Source organism: Alnus glutinosa, chromosome 1 (genome assembly GCF_958979055.1).
Source record: "Alnus glutinosa chromosome 1, dhAlnGlut1.1, whole genome shotgun sequence".
Lineage (NCBI taxonomy): Eukaryota > Viridiplantae > Streptophyta > Magnoliopsida > Fagales > Betulaceae > Alnus > Alnus glutinosa.
The window spans coordinates 2,259,220-2,278,448 of record NC_084886.1 but is presented as its reverse complement, the minus strand read 5'-3'; the positions used below and the strand labels follow the sequence as shown (position 1 = coordinate 2,278,448).

Below are 19,229 nucleotides of genomic sequence, written 5' to 3'. Positions count from 1 at the left end.
CTATTAGCTTAAGCCATTTATAGCTATCACCTCTCATATATTCGATCTCATGTGGAGGCAACTCAATCTTAGGAGTTAGGACCACAAAAAGAACCCCCACGAAATCATTTTCAACCATCATTCTTTTCTTTTGTTGAGTAGCAATTTTATTATTTAGTAAGCTTTACATCAATGACATGTCATCAAATTAGGATTTTGTTTTAGAATTATATTTCATTTTAAAAAAAAAAAATTTACAGAATATATATATATTTTTATATTAGACAAAATGAGTATAAAAAATAATATTACTCTAAATAAAATAGAATGAAATAAAAAGTAAAATCTTTGTGCAAAATTTTGGGTAGAAGCTGAAGGTAAGAAGAGACGAGTCCATCCATTGATCCATTCTTGCCCCCTTCTCCGCTAATTATAGACAAAGCTTTTACTTCACGCACTCCCTCTGTCTCTCTCTCTCTCTCTCTCTCTCTCTGTGTCGCAAAGACGCATACACACATACACACTCCTTTTGCTAAAACACCCAAAACTTACCGTCTGCATAAAGTGAAACCAAATCCAAAGGAAAAACTCAAACCAATCGGTACATGTGAGCTCAGTCCGACTCCCACTAATCAAAATCTCCATCTCCCTCTAAACGCGCACACCCATCTCTCTTTCTCTCTGGCAAAAACGCAAACATCGAACACCCAATTCCTGGAAAAGCCTGGACCGTCATGTACTTGTCGGAGAAGCCCCGTCCCATCGAATTCTACAAAGAGGAATCGCGAGACATGATGTTGGATGTCGTCTCCAATGCCGAGCTGCCACCGCACCACCAACACCACCCTCAAGCTCACCCCTCCCATCCCCAGCAGATGATCCTAGGCGATAGCAGCGGCGGTGATGAGGACCACGAGGTCGAGGTCAAGGCCCCCAAGAAGCGAGCCGAGACCTGGGTCCAGGACGAGACGCGGAGCTTAATCGCTCTGCGCCGAGAGATGGACGGGTTGTTCAACACCTCCAAATCTAACAAGCACTTGTGGGAGCAGATTTCGTCGAAAATGAGGGAGAAGGGGTTCGATCGGTCGCCGACGATGTGCACCGACAAGTGGAGGAACTTGCTCAAGGAGTTCAAGAAGGCTAAGCACCAGGATAGGGGGAGTGGGTCGGCTAAGATGTCGTATTACAAGGAGATTGAGGAGATTCTAAGGGAGAGGAATAAGAATGCGCAGTACAAGAGCCCCACGCCGCCTAAGGTTGATGCCTATATGCAATTCTCGGACAAAGGTATGGATTTGAGCTTTGTTTCAAGCCTTTTTTTTTTGGAAGAAATGGAAGTGGTACGAACCAAGCATTTGTTTTTCTAAAGAAATTTGCGTTGAATTGATGTTTCTGGATGAAGGTTTGATTGGATAATGCTTGATTTCTGTTCCTGGGAGTATATGATTTGATGGATGCATATATAGTTATTCCTGTGTGTTGTATTGCTTTAACTTAATATGGATGTGGTGTTAGAATTGCCATGTGCAGTGCTTCCTTCCTTATGAAATGGGTTTGATAGTATTGTGGGTTGTCTGATAAAGGTTTGCAATGAGTGCTGCTTCAGAACTTTTGTTTTCCTTTTACCTTACAAAAGTTTTGGTAATTTTTAGTGAAATTAAAAAAAAAAAAATTGTTTTTTATAACATGTGGCATGTGATGTGGCAAAACTACTTACGTGGCATTTAATCTCGATAGAGATGGCCGTGTGGCCACCCCTCTCCGCCATTGGAGGTGGTCGGCTCTAATCTTTTTTGTTTTTTAAAGTACTAAGTTAGTCCCTACCCTAGAAAAATTGGGTACCTGTCAAAATATTCCTAGAAGAATGTGTGAAAAGTTTTCTAAAAAGTGTTTTGTGTTTTGAATTGTATGTTAATGGTTTTAAGAAAAATGTGTTTTTTGTTTTGAAAACAGAAAATGTTTTCAAAATCGTTACCGAATGAGGCTTAAGTTGTCTGGTCTTAAAGCCTTCAATATTTGGAATTGCCTGATCTCGTGAAAAGACGTGTAGCATACTAGCTTATGTGATAACCATCTATATTGTCATTTCAATTTCCTTCTCGATGATTATGATGATTTTCCCTACTCTTTTTTTTTTTTTTTTCCAATAAAAGCTTATATGTTACGAATTAGTCAATTTTAAATGATATTATTAGTGTATTGTAGATGCTTCTTTCTGCAAAATGGTATGGGTAAAGAACATCCAGTAAGTTTAAATTTAATATTTGTGCATTTTAGATGCTTCTTTGTGCAAAATGGTTGTTTTATGTAAAGACTATCTAGCATGTTCTCACTCTTCTGTGACTTGGTCTTCTTTCAAGCTAAGCGTCTTATTTGGCATTCTGATTCTCTGTGGTAAATAACATTCTTGACTGGATTGAAACACAGTATTCTATGCTTTAAATTGTTTTCAAATGTCATATTCTCCTGTGCATTGAGAACACCCATAACCAGATCCTCATATAGGTTATTGAGTACCCACCTATGATATTAGGATAATGGATAGAGGAATTAACCAAGTTGGATAATTTTCATGCTGGCTCATGCAAAATTCTTAGAAGTTATATTTGGATTCAAATTTCTAAACCCCTTTACTTTCACTTTTAAGTTGAAGCGCTACGTCGTTCTAGTGATGCCATTACAGTTTATACTATTCCCTCTGCTTGGATGAGCTGCTCCGTTGTTCTCACTTCCATTCCTATTCGCGTTGGACATTTGTTAACCTCTAAAATTCAAATATTTTATACAAGACGAATTTTGTATACCACATTTCCATAGTACCTATGCTGGATTAGTTGACTTTCTTGCCTAAGTTTCTATTGATCCTTTAACACCATGGTTGCAACCTAAACAGATAGCTGATATTATGGCTGTGCAGATTAGCTTTCTTTCAATTGATTTTTTCTTTTTTTTGATAAGTAATTGGCCCAAAAAAACATGTCAATTGAAAAGAGAAATCTCTGTCCTTTGTTGTTGGCTTCTGGGGCTAAAAGTTGGGTTTATAGGGTAAAGAGGGCTGTTCTTTGAGCAAGCAGCGTGCAGGGATTTCTCTGGCAGCAACAAGGTTTGATATTTTTGAGGTTGTTTTAAGGATTTGTCTGGCGGATTATGGTATGAAAAAGTTGAGGGTTTAGGATTTGAGATCAAAGGATTAAAAGAAAGAAGAATATTTTCTCCTGCATGGGGGCAATTACCTTTTTCTACTTATCAAAAAAAAGAAAGAAGAATCTTCACAACTTTATTAAATCTGACTTCCGCAATTAGTAATCCGTAAAGATCTGAATGAGGGCTTCATGCTTTTGAATTGTGCCATTCTCATGTTCCGTGAAGAATCACCATGGTGCATTGGGATTTCCTGTACATGATTTACTTGAACATTCTTCTATACTCTACCTCATTAATTGCTGGTTGCATGCTTGCATATCTGATTTGCATACTGCCACAGTGCCACTGCCACTGCTTTGGACATCTGTTAACTAGTGTACTAAATGTTTTTCAGCTTTTTTTGTTGGAAATTTATAACACCTTAATGTCTTCTTGTTTGGCCCACCGTTATCGTAACCAATTTATATTCAATTTTCTGTTGTAATACTCACCCTTGTCTCACAATAGATGAGATGCTTTCTTTTCTGGACTGTCCCAAAATAAATGGAAGTGTTCAAACATCGAAGTGTTTATCCATTTAACTCCCGATATTACCCTTAAATTTGAACATAATTTTTTTCAAATTGAACTTATCCTTTTTGGCCCACCTAAGGTTATTATAGAAAGATTGGTATGTTTATTTTGTTCCATTAAGATGCGTGACATTTGTGAACTCCCATCTATTTTGGATGGAGGGAGTAGTATAATAATTAATAGGCAACATAACTAAATATTTGGATTGTGCAATATGACATGCTTCTATTATTATGATATTGGTGCCTATAAGGTAAACTGTTTGATTTATTTTGTGCTTGCGCAGGTATTGAGGATGCCAGCATTTCTTTTGGACCTGTGGAAGGTATGGATGTATTTGATTGTCACTATTCTAATTTGTATTTTATGTTTCTTTCTCACCTATTTTGCTTGTGTGTTTGGATGTTTTTGTTTTGGTGGCTTATGACAAGTGTAGGATCTGTAATTCTAATGGGCTTTTGGTTTATCGCCTGTTTAGTTGAGCCGAAAAGGAATAGGAGAAAAAGAATTGAACACCAGTCACAATGCATGGAACATGCTTGTTGTTCAAATTTTAGTCTCCTATAAAGTATCACAACAGATTGGAGAGAATTGCCGCCACTAAAATAAACAACCATTTAGCTTTGGAATGTATATTTTATTGTAGATGTTGATTCTTCATGTTAAAGGAAGCATGTAATAATATATTATGAACCATTATCATGGAAGAATTAGTCAACTGTTGAGACAAGAAATCTGGGTCTTGGAAAACCCCCTCCTCCCAAACCATCACTATTTATAAATGAGAGAATTGGACTACCCTTTTCAGTGGAAATAAAGCAAGTTGAGAAATGTGAGTAATGAGGATAACAATCAGATATCGGGGGAAATGATTTATTGGTTGCATCTTGAATCAGGCTATAGAAGCCTTTATATAGACTTGCTGAGTTTGACATTGAGTGAAACATGATTTGCATGGATATACAGTGCAATGTCAACCCTCGGTCTACTCTTTGTATTTGACATCTCTGTTGTCTATATGCAAATACCAAAACTTTGTCCTGATTTTCTCCTGGTGCTTTCTGTCTAGGTTTCTCTAATTTGTGAGTGTAGATATTTTCTTTAATCCTCTCTTGTCTTCCATTTGTTCTTTAGGTCCTGTCCACTTAATAATCCAAAAAGCCCATTAAAGTCCATAAAGAAGAAACAAGCTTGAGGATGCTATTGTCTTTTTCAGAGTTTTACCTTGTCTTAATAACTCCCTATGTATGTCATGTATGAATCATACAAGGTGCGACGTGAAGAATTTGAAGCAAAGCAGTTCACACAGCCTTCTCAGTCTCAAAACCCTATAACTTAGTTTACTTGATCATGGGTGGGGGGATGTGGAGAGAGTGAGAGAGAGCGAGGGTGGGGGAATGGGGAGCGAGAAAACTGGAGATTTCTTTATCCACTTTTTTCAAAATTTGTCTCTCTCTTTTATTCTTTTCCTTGGTATGCTTCTTTTAAATTCCGTGTTGCCTTTTTCTTGTTATCTGCTATCTCAAAGAAAAATGTGTTCCCTCCTGTTCATGTGCAGCTACTGGCAGGCCAACACTCAATCTTGAGAGACATTTGGATCATGATGGACATCCTCTTGCCATTACCACAGCTGATGCAGTTGCAGCAAGTGGAGTTCCTCCTTGGAATTGGAGAGAGACCCCTGGAAATGGTAACTTTGCAGTTAAATCTAACTGTGTTGTGAAATTGGCTTAACAGACATCATTTTTTGTAACTTCTCCTTCAAGCATGCTCCATGATGATTACCATTTTGTTAATTGTAAGCACTTTTTGTTTATGGGGTGAATGCCCTCCGTTTGGCATGCCCAAGTGAGTGTGATCAAGGCCAGTACTATTTTATCATTTGATTTTGGCGCGCATTTTATTTGACAGGATAGTTTGGCACTACTGATTTCTTTATGTTAATTCTTTTGTTTTCTGCTCCCATTTTTGGCAGGTGGGGAGAGTCAGTCATATTGTGGGAGGGTCATATCAGTCAAGTGGGGGGATCACACTAGAAGGATTGGTATTGATGGCACTACAGATGCCATCAAGGAGGCAATTAAATGTGCTTTTAGGTTAAGAACTAAACGTGCATTTTGGTTGGAGGATGAGGACCAGATAGTCCGTAGTCTTGATCGGGATATGCCTCTGGGGAATTACACGCTTCATCTAGATGAAGGCAAGTGTTCTGTGTACGGTTTTCATAAAAAATAATTATGATTCTGAATATTCTTAAGAGGAAGATGACCCAAGAAATGTTGAAAAGGTAGCAGCATTTCTTGATGGGATTAATTATCATAGTTTGTCTTTGTTTTACCTTCTGATATACAAACTTATTTATTGTTTATTTAATAATCAAGTATGTTCTTTTTTCTTTTTTTTTTTTCTTTTTTTTTTGGTGGGGGGGTACCCAAGCAATATATGCTCACTTCAGGCATATGGCCACCTGGCATTATTATGACTTCAATGGGTTCGTTATAACTTGGATGAGTCGATTGTTAGTGCTATAAGCAGTCTGTCCCCTTTTTTTGGTGCAAGTTTATGCTAAGCAGTTTTCTTTTTCTTTTCTTTTTTCCCTTTTTGGTTGGGGCTAAGCAGAAATGTTGAACTCCTAATTGCAGGATTGGGAATAAAAGTGTGTCTTTATGACGAGTCCGATCACATACCAGTGCATACTGAAGACAAGGTTTTTTACACTGAAGATGATTACCGTAATTTTCTGTCTCACCGGGGCTGGTCACGCCTGAGGGAGTTTGATGGGTACAGAAACATTGATAATATGGATGATCTTCGACCTGGTGCAATATACCATGGTGTGAGTTGAAAAGGCAGCAGGTACATCTTCATCAACATGGAAAGACTTCGTTTTATTCTGTTTCCATCTTGATATAAGTGCCAAACTGGTTCTGAACGATCCTCGCTCAATTGTGCATATTGCTGTTCTCCAGTTTATTTGCTTAAAATGCTTACTTACCAGTGGAGAGGAACTTTGTCATTCGGTTTCTTGATGCAATTGCCACAACTGATTAGGAACCCCATGTTGCTCAGTTGTGCCCAAATTCATATCTCTTCACATAGTAGCCTGGACCTTTCATGTCTGTAAATATGTGTATTCCCAGTGACAACAAAGCAATTCCAAGTTCTTTTTAACAGTATCCTTGGTGGCTGGATGTGCCCTATATAGCATTGAGATTTGGAGGAAAATTCAGTCCGAGTGGTAATGAAACGATGCAATAGATTGTTAAAGCATGCCATCCTCAGCAAATAGTTTTTAACTGCATTTTGCATTGAAAAATAAAAAAATGTCCAGGGAAAATGAAAATGAACTCATGTTTCACAACAGCACTTGGATGTATGGCGCTTGTTGCCAACACTGACGATGAGTCTCTCTCATACCAAAGACAGTTGAAGTTCCCTTACTACAAACACGATTCAAAAACTGAATATCATCAATGGTGCGACAAACGAGTCTTCTTTAGTCCATGTTTACACGGCCACACACATGGACATTTTTCTACAAAATGTGAATAAAAGATTCACACAACATACACTCAAGCCAAGCAGGAACCACAAAATAGAACAGAACAGAAACGAGTGGTGAGTGAATGAATGACTGCTCCCTCCCTCCCCCTCTACTGCTCGTCCCATTCATCGTTCTTGTACGAAACAAGAGTGTCAACCTTGTGAATCTGCATAAACCCAGCAACCAACCATATTTAACTATATATATATATATATATATTATATAGCCAATCTGATTTTATCAATTCAATCGAATCAAAAAAATTAAATTGCAGACTCACACCTTGGTATCAAAGGAATGCAATTTGACCATTTGTGGATTAGCTATAAGTTTGGGGTCACTCTCAATCCAAGTGAATGGGACTGCAACATCTTTATCAGTATATGCCAACACATCAAAAACACCTGGAATGAAGTAGGCAAACCCAAAGGGATATTTTGATTAGAAGAACAATCACCAAGAATAATAGAAAATCATGGGGGATAAAGAACAATTCTTTACAGGGTTCGTCTAGGCATGGCAAATAGGTAATGCTTGAAGCAATCTGCCGCATGATAGCTTGAATCTCTCTCATGATTGCCTTGTCACTCTTCTCCCTTGAGACGCTGAAACCAGAACAAATAAAACGCAAATGAATTCTATCCCACCTTTATTATAGCAGTCAGTGACAAGAACAACATAAAATCAAAATTTGGTTAAATTACCCCGTCTCGACGACTTCACTATCGGTCTCAATGCTGAAGTTCCACCTTTCTAGGACCTCATTGGAAGCCTTACTCATTATTACAAGAACAATCCTCTGTAATTTTCCAGCTTCTAGCCATTCTTTACAAGGAAAACCATACATTTCAGTCATAGACATTGTACAAAAGCATTATTAAACATGGATGCTCAGAAATCGGAAGAGAAGAAAAACAGAAGTCAGTAAGGCCAAATAGTTCTAGGTTCAAATGCAAGAAATGTGTCTCTTTTTTTCTCGGATGTCAAATGTTGCACGATGTTTCAGTGACCCAGAATAAACAAAACACATAAAACCAAACAAAGTTTGAATCCTATGATTTCTTGTTTCTCCTGATTTTTTCTTTTCTTTTCTTTTCCTACAGTTTCATAGCATCCAAACAGAATACAAAATGCTTAGTCTAAAAGGCATAATTTACCCGAAAGCTGAGCGTTTAAGTTGGCAATGAAGGATTTGACACCTTCATCCTGAGTAAGCAACATCGGAAGCCCATATTTTTTCACCTTCACAAAACTCTCTTCCGGATAAACTCCGCGATTGTAGAGAATACTAAACAGTTTTCAAATCAATATCAATTCTTCAAAATCCAACATATACATTTCAAAAATACAAAAACAAAAGAAAAAACAAAGAAATTAAAATTAAAATCAAATTCTGTTACCTGTTTGCAGCATACCCTGAAAGAGGGATTGCAAAGAAATACAAAGATCAGCCAAGATTTCTAGTAAACCCCAAAACCCAACAAAGAAAATGGAAAACTAAATTGAAAAAGAGAGGATACCAAAACTTACCAAAAAACTCGCTGACAATTGCCGCTGAACCACGAAGGGTGATAATATCTTTAGCGACTGTTCTTGAAGCCATAACCACCTTTTTGGGTATAAATCTTTTGGCAAAGAAAAATCAAGATTTGTTGAAACAAAGATCAAACGCACAGATTATGGGTTTCTTTTCCCAATTTGATGGAGAAAATAAAATGGTGTAAGTTCTATTTCTAGGATAAGGGAAGGGTTTTGTTCTATCGTCAAAAGCTCAAAAAATGGGTGAAAGTTCTATTAATTCTTGGATCAAAGAGGAGGGTTTTGTTCAATCAAAGAAGAATCAAAATGGGTTGGATCGAAAAAGTTGCCAAAAGATTAGGGTTAGGATGCTGAATAACGAGGCTGCAGAAATAGATTATCCTTTCGAGGCAGTGGAAGGAAAGTTGGGGCAACGGCTAGTTTTTCTTCTCTTTTTTTTTTAAAGAAAAAAAAAAAAACAATTTGGTTCCGTCTCGAGGCCAACGGTAACATTTTAAATTGCGCCTTTAACGGTAAGAAAGTGGGGCCGGCTTTCCTTTGATTTTTTAATTTTTCTTTTATAGTAGATGTGTTGATGACACGTGCGTGTAGTAAGAAAAGCCAGGACGCTTACGTGGCAGATGACCACGGGTGCTTGTGTATACACAGGCTGTACGTGATACTTTCTGTTTATGAGACTGGGTGTTGGGGTTGCCTACGGTTGCAACTTGACAGTTTGTGTAAGTTTTCATTTGCAATTGGCTATTTCTTTCTAGAAAGCCCCAAAGGATTATCTCATGGGATACGATACTTTTTTTTCTTTTTTGTCTTTTTGTGAGTCATTTATTTCAGTCGCGACAATAAAGCCAAAATAAAAAAAGTTGTTAGGATAATTTTTGGATGTGTTTGACGGCGGAATCATTCACTTAAGTGGTTCAACCTAGGTGGTTATCTCCAAATTCGACTGGAATGGATGACCAAACCACCGTCAAGCTATCATGTCAAAATAAAATAAAAAATAAAAAAAAATAAAAAGGTAAAGATATTGCATGAGATTCCAATCCGCCATGTTAGTATTTTTTTCTTTTTTTTTTTGTCACATCATATTAAACTAATAACTATTTTATTTTATTAAAAATATAATTTAAAAAAAAAATGAAAACAAAAAGGTACAATCACTCAAAACAAATTGAGTGGCTCGCGGGCCACCTCCAAGCAGCCAGGCAATCATACCCAGCAAATGAGGTGGTTGTGCAACTAGCCACCTAGAGGTGAGGGTTGTTGTCTACCTTTATTATTATTATTTTATTTTAATTTTAATGTTTGGGATTTTAATTTTTCTGCTATTTTAGATTTTAATTTTTCTTATAATTTTTTTAATAAAATATATAATTATTAATTTAATATGATTGCGACAAAAAGTGCTAATATGACTTAACGAATGTCATTTAATTGGAAAAAAAATACGCGAAATGACCCAATTAAAAATTGCAAAAAACTTAAGCAGCCAATTTAAACATTTTAAAATTGTGAGAGTAATATGTAATTGCATGTGCACTCAAGGATTCCTTTCAAGACATAAATTTTTTCTAAACTAGATTGAAAGAACTTTTTTCGACCCAAAAATTATGTCCGGCATTTTATGCTTACCCAAAAATGAATCGCCTGCCCTTATTATTTTTTTTTTTTTAAAAAAAAAAATCAAGTTTCATAAAGCATAATCAAAAGACACGTGACCTCTTCTAGGCCTCATGAAGCATTCATGTACTCCAAAGAAACGGGAACTTTGAAAGCAATTAAACCATCTTTAATCTAAAAAAAAATAAAAAAAATTCAACCATCTTTATAAAAGCTTGTCATGATCCATTATGCCGATTCCACTCTATCAAATGAGCCACACATATGTAATGATTGTCACATGGGACTCCAGGTGCAGCATCCCTATCTACTTTTCTTTGTCTTTTTCTTTTTTTTCTTTTTTTTTTTTTATAAAAATAAAAATAAAATAAGAATGAGCTTAAATTTTCAGTAATTTAATCATTTTTCTAGATATGATAAGAGGATATTTGAGAATTAGTTTAGGTCACCAATCAACTTCAACTAAAATCTCTCTGTTTAAACTATGAGTGAAAATATGGGCGGATAATAACTGTCTGCATCTCCTATTCGTATCTATGGAATGCGAAAAACTAATATCCGCATTCCCTTTATATATAATTAAATTCACTTAAACGACGTCGTTTTGAATTTGATAAGTTTAGGACTTTAGGTTTTTTTTCACTATCATCCCAAAATCATACCTCATTGCATTTTTTTATTTTATTTTCTTTTTTTTGGTAATCCAAATTCCAATTACTCTATGAGCCAATGACTATTTATGACTGATAATCACGAATTGTGTAACAAGTTAAATATTAATTTATTTAGGCTTTCATATAGTTGCATTATTTAATCTTATATATAGATTTAAATAGTAATTTAAAACGTCAATTACCTCATATGCGGATAATAACCGCAATAACCTCGTGGATGCGTATAGTAATCATATAATGCGGATGCAGATATCTAAAAGTGATAACTACATTTTGCGAATGCGAGTATGGATATTGCTAATAACAGTATCCTCATTTTCATCCATAGTTTTACTAAAATATATAACAAAGAAAAAAATTTCGTACCCACAACTAACTACAGAGTTATATTGCATTAACAAGGAGATAAAATTCAAATATTTGAAAGCTATCTCTACTTCAAACACTGATAAGAGCACATTTGGTATATATATATATATATATATATATATATATATATATATTACTATTATGTTGTTTGGTTAGCTTTTTATTCTTGACAATATCTATATCACTAGAATTAATGACTGTTATTTAAAATGAGAAATACTTCCAAATTTACTCAAGAACCCTAAATTGACCAAGACAAACCAAACTAGTAGGTTCTTCGTAGGCGGTAGCCTTCTTCACACATCACACTACTATTCTCTTTTGTTTACAAAAAAACTATTCTGCGCAAGTCTTGGCAAGGGGATATGTATCTTAAAAACTCTAAGCAACTAGACTCCGTGCATGATAAATGTGTGAGGATGATACTACATAACTGATCTCCATTGTCACGGCTGTCAAAACTTTCTTGCTGCCAAGAAAAAGGAACTTGGAAATTAGAAGCAAAATCTGACTCAAATACTACTTGACTTTGTCACGTCAGGTTCGTAAGATATTTATAAAATATTTATATGATAAGTAGCACTAATCTTATCAAAATCGTCATATAGCTAGAAAATAAGAAACGGAGGTTCTGAAATTTTCAGGAAATGCAGGCCGGCATGGCCCACACCTAATTACTATAGGGTTATACTGCGTTAACAAATATTTGTGAGCTATTTCTACTTCAAACATGCACGGTATACCAAATATTAGATCATGAAAAAAATAGTTATTTTTATAGAATAACTATTACTTTTTTTTTCTTTTTCTTTTTTTTAATAATGCACTAACACTCTTATAAATTAATCAGAGAAATATAGCAGATTGTTCTAACAAAACAATATCACATATACATTCAGAAATCTCTTCCATTCAAACTTGATTTATGAAATGTTTAACAGATACTAGTATGATGTTTGGTTAGCTTTTTATTCTTGAAAATATCCATTTCACTAGAATGACTGCCTCGTTTGGTTCGTAAAATAGACCACTGGAATTGAATGATTATTCAACAACCCTTGTTTGGTAGAGATCTATTCTTTGGAATGGTTATATATTCTCATTAGAATAATTATTCCTTTACGAAGATGAATAGGTATTCCTCTAAAAAATGAGAGGAATAACTATTCTTTTAGGAATAGATTACATTTTTTTAACAAAAAAAAAAAACACCTTATCTACATTACATTTGTGGTTGGCTGACTACCCCGGAGCATTTTGGGGTGGCATGTGCCAATCAGGGGTGGTCGGCCACCCAATTTTTATTTTTTATTTTTTTTTAAAAAAAATAATATGAGAGGTTTTTAATAATTTTGATTTGATTCTAATTAAAATATATGTGTTATCACCAACGTAAAGGGCATGAATAGCTATTCTGTTCCGATCTCCTTCGTTTACAGTAATAACTGCTTAATTTCCCAAGGGGATATGCATGTATCTAAGCGCGCGATAAGACTGTGTTGTGAGATGGGATGGGACGAGTAAGGATGATATTTGCTGTGTGAATAGCACAATAATAATATCACTCATAAATTTACTCAAAAACCCTCAATTAATTGACCAAACCAAACAAGAAAGTTCTTCGTAGGCGGTAGCTAAAAAACAAGAAAGCCTTCTTCCCACTATTCTCTTTTGTTTACAAAAAAAACAATTCTATGCAAGTCTTGGCAAGGGGATATATATATATATATATATATATATATATTTTGAAGATTCAGAAATAAAAATAAAATATTTATCATAAATTAGTCAAAAAAAAAAAATTATTACTAATGGCATAAATTATAATTTTATTGATGTTTCTAATAGATTTTTTTTTAAAAAAAAAAAGAATGTCCTATTACAATACAAGATTTACAATTAAAAATAAGTAATATAAAACAAGAAATAAAAGAATTAAAACTTAATTTTAATATTTCTAATGAACAATTAGTATAAGAGATTATAACACTAAAAATAGAAACACAACAAACAAATAAAACCTTGCAGAATGATAGTGAAATTAAAATCAAAGAAATTAAAAATAATAATAAAGCTAAACAAAATTTTGAAGATAATGATTTATTCATTAATCTTATTGATAAGATAATTTTTCAAAAATAATGTGTTGAAGTAACATTAATAATTAATGATGAATTTCAAATATCAACTGTTGCTTTAATAGATTCAGGAGCAGATATAAATTGTATCCAAGAATGAATTATACCCACAAAATATTATGAAAAGACAACTGAAAAATTGCATCAGGTTAGTGGAGCAAGATTAAATGTAAAGTATAAAATATCTAATGCCTATGTTTGTAATGATGGAATATGTTTTAAAACTACATTTATTTTAGTAAAAAATATTACCTCTAAGATAATATTAGGAACTCCATTTTTAACATTACTTGACCCTTTTATAAAAACAGAAGAAGGAATTAGCACTAAAATTATGGGAAAAATTTTTTTATTCAAATTTATTCTACCTCTTATAGCTAAAGATATTAACATGTTAAAAAAAATATTTTCATATTCCAATAAATTAATATTATTTCCAAACAAATAAAAAATGGAGAAAATCATGTAATGATGTATGCAAGTAAATAATGAAGATAATGAAAGTATTATGAAAGATAATTTACCTTTGAATATTGTATATAGAATTTATTATAAGCTTATGAAAACAACTTTAGAACCTCAGGCATTATTAGAAAGTTCAAAAGGTCAAACTTTATTATTACAATGTAATACACAAAATTCTACAATTTGTATACTAAAACAAATTAGTTGGGATGATATAGTCTTACCGAATAAGTGGACTTTAGAAAATTTAGTTCCATTACTAAAAATAGAGAATAATGTTACAGATTTGGATTATATTACTCAGACAAAAGATGGTACTATAGGATTAAATTTTCAGCCTTATAGAAAATCATGCTCAAGAGCTTCTGGCTGAAGAGTCCCAACTTCGTATAATGAAATTATAAATAAACATGTTTCCCCTCCTAGGTATAATTTAAGTCAATTAGAAACAAATTTACAATGTATTAACAAAGGAAAATTTGTAGATACTCATTTTTATTCTGTAGCCTCAGCAGCCAGTATTAATGAAATAAATAATCCTCTTAGAAATTATAATGAAATGAATAATCCAAACTCTCCAACTCAATCTCAAATGGAAGATCCACAAATTATGATGATAACTAGAGATTATGAAATAAAAAGAAATTATGAAATAAATAAAGAAAAATTACGAAAAAAATTTATGTCTCCTGAATATGATGATAAGAGAACATGGTTTTTTAATACATTTTCACAAATAGAACAAAATCATATAAGAACTAGATGGTATAATCATATGAATGAAACAAGAACAGATATATATTTCTTTTCTTGGTTTGAACATAATTATGCCAAAATTAACATTAACAAAGTTAATACAATCAGTAGATCTAAGAATAATTGGATGAAATTACAAACTAATGAAATTGTTCAAGAAGAATATCCCCCTTATGAATCTATTACCCTTTCACATAGAGGATCATAAATAATTGCTTCTCCTCTTAAAAAAGCAAGTCTTAGTGATGATAATAAAAATATGGATAATATTATACAACAGAATAATTTTACAAACACATATATAAAGGTTATTGGCGAAAAATTAGAAAGAATTGAAAATCAGATAAATACATTGACAATAAAAAATCAAGAAAAATAAATTGAAATACCTTTATTTATACCCTATGAAACCCCTCCAAATTTACAATTTTCTTTAAAAAAGGACAATACAAAATTATTAGAAGAAATTTCTAAAAGATTATATACTTTAAAAATAAAGAATCATGCTTCGACCTCTAATCACAATAAAGAAATTTTAACTATAAAAAATTCACATAAAGAAACAAAAAATACTGATACTGAATCTTACATTGATGAATTACAATCTCAATTCAAAAGTTTAGATCTAAATAGAATGACTTCAGGATATTATAATGGTCCAGGAAGAATGCCTAGGAATAATTACAAAGGAAAATATGTAGCGAATACTTCTATAACTCGTAATTGATATCCTAAACCCACACCTCCAAATATACAATTTGAAGAAAAAGAATTAGGAATAAGAGCTGAATTAGGAACAAGAACTGCTTACACAGTTGATGCTTTGTATGAGTGGAATATAGATAGTTTATCAAAATATAAAATTTTGAATGGTTTATCAGAATACGAAATTTTGAATATTTTACATGAAATAATGATATTAGCAAATGTTTATAAAAATGCTAATAGATCATATCATCAAGTAGCAAATTAATATGTAGAAGATGCTTTAATATTTGTAATACTAAAATATTTCGTAGAAAATCTATCAGTATATAGGAAAAATATTTATGATAATTTAGAACATTTAAAATACGATAATTTAGAACATTTAAAATACCATACTTTAACGATTTTAGATGGTATAAGGATGTCTTTCTTTCAAGAGTATTAATCAGAACGGATAATAGAGCCCCTTATTGGAAAGAAAAATTTATAGGAGGATTACCCAAATATTTTGCTCATAAGGTTAGAGAAAAATTGAATAATGATGGTCACAATGATTATACAAGTCTTACGTATGGAGAAATTATTAATGCAATAAAACATATAGGATTAAATTTGTGTAATGATTTAAGACTAAAAAATCAATTAAAAAATGATATGAAATATGCCAAACAAGAATTAATATCTTTTTGTGAACAATATGGTTTTCCCCCTTTGATAGCTCCATCCACTAAGCATAAGCATAAAAAAATATAGTAATAAGAAAATGAAATCATATAAACCCTATCTAAAAGTTTTCAACCAAATAAATTTAAGCATAATAAAAAACTTGTATGTTATAAATGTGGTCGAACTGGTCATTATAAAAATAATTGCAAAGTAAAAGATAAAATTAAAGAACTAAATATTGATGATAAATTAAAATCTCAACTCTTGAATATATTATCTGAATCCGATACAAAATCTGAAGAATTATTACAAATTGATGATAATAATACTACATCTCAATATGAATATTCTGATTCAAGTGAAGAAAATGAAATAAGATTTTGTTTCTGTAAAGATAAGAATATGTGTAACTGTAGAAAATAAATAAGAAAGTATTATGAAAGATAATTTAAAATAATGATTTAGCAAAATAATTCAAAAACATAATATAAAGGAGAATCATTAAGTGAAGATAAAGACGGAGTAATAAACATTCTTACTTGGATATATTGATTCAAAGTAGAAATAGATACAAGCTTCTAAGCCTCGATGGAGGCTGAAGGATACAAGATTCAAGATACAAGGAAAGAAAAGGAAAAGTAAAAGTAAACTGGATACAAAATACAAAGGATAGAAAGGTAGGCGAGATAGACACTCAAGATGGCTTACAGATTTCCTCTCAAATGGCTTCTGCCTTCTAACATATCTTACAGGCCTTTTATAGGTTAAAAGAAAAGGAAAACTACAAATATGAACAGTAGTAAATATTCTGCATATATTTTTTGAACAGTAAAGGTTCTAATAATTCAATATTCCGCCTGTCTTTTAAACAGTAAAAGCAGCAATAATTATTGAGTCTTCTGAGCATTGATTATTTGTCTTTTGTGTCGGCGGATGCAGCAATTATTCGATCTTTTGAGTAGCATTGATTATTTTGTCTTTTGCGTTGGCGGGTGTGAAACTGATAATGATTCATAAATTCTTCATATCATAAATGCCTTCTTCTAAAGTTTTCATGTCATAATTCTTCTTCATAAAGTTGTCATAATGCATATTCAAAAAGTCTAACATATCTGATTCTTCATTATTCTTTTTATCATCATTCTAGATCTGTATAAGGATCCTGGTTGCACTGATTCATCTTCTTCTTCATCATCTGATAGTGTTTCCAATAAATGCTTTTTGAGTTTTTGCTTGGAACTGAATGGAGCTATTTTTGCTTGATTAATGCTTTTCTTTAAAATAAACTGTTTTGAGGCTAGAAACTGATTTGTACATAATTTGGTAACTTTTGTAATAATATTATCATAAGAATATTGGGGAGTATACACATTATCTTTTGGGGAAAAGAAATTATAATTCCAAGACATGATCCAAGAAATATTGAAATGAAGGAAGAAATAAAGTTCAGGGGGAAATATATTAAAAGGAGAAGGAGATGGATGATGCTTTGAATATTCTATATCTTTTCTATTGGCAAATATCATCATTCTCTAAATCCATTTATTAAAATATTCAGTATATGAAGGATTATGGAAAATAAGATTTTGGATCTTGCCAGAAAGGTCAAGAACCTTTTGACGGACTTTTTCCATTTCCTTAGGACTAATTCTTTGGATCTGGTAGATCTTAGTGGGAGATCTGACCCGATTAATAATCTTTGCCGTTGGCTGATTATTATGAGAAGCAATGGATTGTAACAAAATCTCATTGTAGATTAAATTATATTATGCGTTCATAAATTTCAAAATGATCTTGAAAATTAGAAAAAAAAATTAAATCCTTCATTTTATGCTTTCCCAAAAATGAATCACCTGCATTATTATTTTTTATTTTTTATTTTTTTTTTTTAAAAAAAAAATCAAGTTTCATAAACCATAATCAAAAGACACGTGACCTCTTCTAGGCCTCATGAAGCATTCATGTACTCCAAAGAAATGGGAACTTTGAAAGCAATTCAACCATCTTTAATCTAAAAAAAAAATAAAAAAAATTCAACCATCTTTATAAAAGCTTGTCATGATCCATTATGCCGATTCCACTCTATCAAATGAGCCACACATATGTAATGATTGTCACATGGGACTTCAGGTGCAGCATCCCTATCTATCTTTTTTATAAAAATAAAAATAAAATAAGAATGAGCTTAAATTTTCAGTAATTTAATCATTTTTCTAGAATGGTAAGAGGATATTTGGGAATTAGTTTAGGTCACCGATCAGCTTAAGCTAAAATCTCTCTGTTTAAATAAGAAGTGAAAATGGGAGCGGATAATAGCCGTCCGCATCTCATACTCGCATCTATGGAATGAGAAAACCAATATCTACATTCCCTTTATATATATATATATATATATATATATATATATATATATATATATATATATACACTTAAACAACGTCGTTTTGGATTTGGTAAGTTTAAGACTTTAGGTTATGTTAGGTTTTTTTTACTATCATCTCAAAAAATACATCATTGCATTTCTTTTCTTTTCTTTGGTAATCAAAATTTCAATTACTCTATGAGCCAATGACCATTTATGACTGATAATCACGAATAATGTAATAAGTTAAATCTTAATTTATTAAGTTTTCATATAGTAACAACTATATTATTTAATATTGCATATAGATTTAGATAGTGATCCAAAACGTCAATTACTTCATATGCGGATAGCCGATAATAACCACAATAACTACGCGGATGCGGATAGTAACCATATAATGCGGATGCGAATATTTAAAGGTGATAACTGCATTTTGCGGATGCAAGTGCAGCGGATATTGCTAATAAGTGCACCCGTATTTTCACCCTTAATTTAAACTAAAATATATAACAAAGAATAAAGTTCGTACCCACAACTAACTATAGGGTTATACTGCATTAACAAGGAGATAAAATTCAAATATTTGAGAGCTATCTCTACTTCAAACACTAACAGCACATTTGGTATGAGAAATAGATCTTGAAAAAAAAATATATATTATTTTTATTGAATAACTATTACTATTATGTTGT

General features: G+C 32.5%; 2 protein-coding genes across 3 annotated transcripts; one reads left to right on the top strand and one right to left on the bottom strand.

The window, feature by feature from the left end:
• Positions 1–380: 380 nt before the first annotated feature.
• LOC133865289 (trihelix transcription factor GT-1-like) lies at positions 381–6,872 on the top strand. 2 transcript variants are annotated; one of them, XM_062301676.1, is made up of 5 exons: positions 381–1,266; positions 3,983–4,021; positions 5,255–5,386; positions 5,672–5,896; positions 6,316–6,468. In XM_062301676.1, exons 1-5 carry the CDS (start codon positions 714–716, stop codon positions 6,330–6,332), a joined length of 966 nt encoding a protein of 321 aa, XP_062157660.1. In that variant the 5' UTR covers positions 381–713; the 3' UTR covers positions 6,333–6,468. The 2 variants fall into 2 exon arrangements, with proteins under 2 accessions (XP_062157660.1, XP_062157654.1); XM_062301670.1 differs by having other exon boundaries at positions 383–1,266; positions 6,339–6,872.
• A 196-nt stretch (positions 6,873–7,068) lies between these two features.
• Positions 7,069–9,133, bottom strand: LOC133865302 (mitotic spindle checkpoint protein MAD2). Its single transcript, XM_062301687.1, has 7 exons — positions 8,771–9,133; positions 8,641–8,656; positions 8,398–8,528; positions 7,945–8,065; positions 7,742–7,845; positions 7,523–7,644; positions 7,069–7,406 (listed from the first exon to the last, which is right to left on the bottom strand). Exons 1-7 carry the CDS (start codon positions 8,841–8,843, stop codon positions 7,350–7,352), a joined length of 624 nt encoding a protein of 207 aa, XP_062157671.1. The 5' UTR covers positions 8,844–9,133; the 3' UTR covers positions 7,069–7,349.
• Between the last annotated feature and the right edge of the window lie 10,096 nt (positions 9,134–19,229).

Excerpts from the sequence above, each read along its gene's own strand:
- LOC133865289 (XM_062301670.1), top strand. The coding sequence starts at position 714 with ATGTACTTGTCGGAGAAGCCCCGTCCCATCGAATTCTACAAAGAGGAA. Across the intron at positions 1,267-3,982 it reads TATGCAATTCTCGGACAAAG|GTATTGAGGATGCCAGCATT; the intron begins GTATGGATTTGA and ends GTGCTTGCGCAG. Across the intron at positions 5,897-6,338 it reads CACGCTTCATCTAGATGAAG|GATTGGGAATAAAAGTGTGT; the intron begins GCAAGTGTTCTG and ends TCCTAATTGCAG.
- LOC133865302 (XM_062301687.1), bottom strand. The coding sequence starts at position 8,843 with ATGGCTTCAAGAACAGTCGCTAAAGATATTATCACCCTTCGTGGTTCA. Across the intron at positions 7,846-7,944 it reads AGTGAAGTCGTCGAGACGGG|CGTCTCAAGGGAGAAGAGTG; the intron begins GTAATTTAACCA and ends TTCTGGTTTCAG. Across the intron at positions 7,407-7,522 it reads TGCATTCCTTTGATACCAAG|ATTCACAAGGTTGACACTCT; the intron begins GTGTGAGTCTGC and ends GGGTTTATGCAG.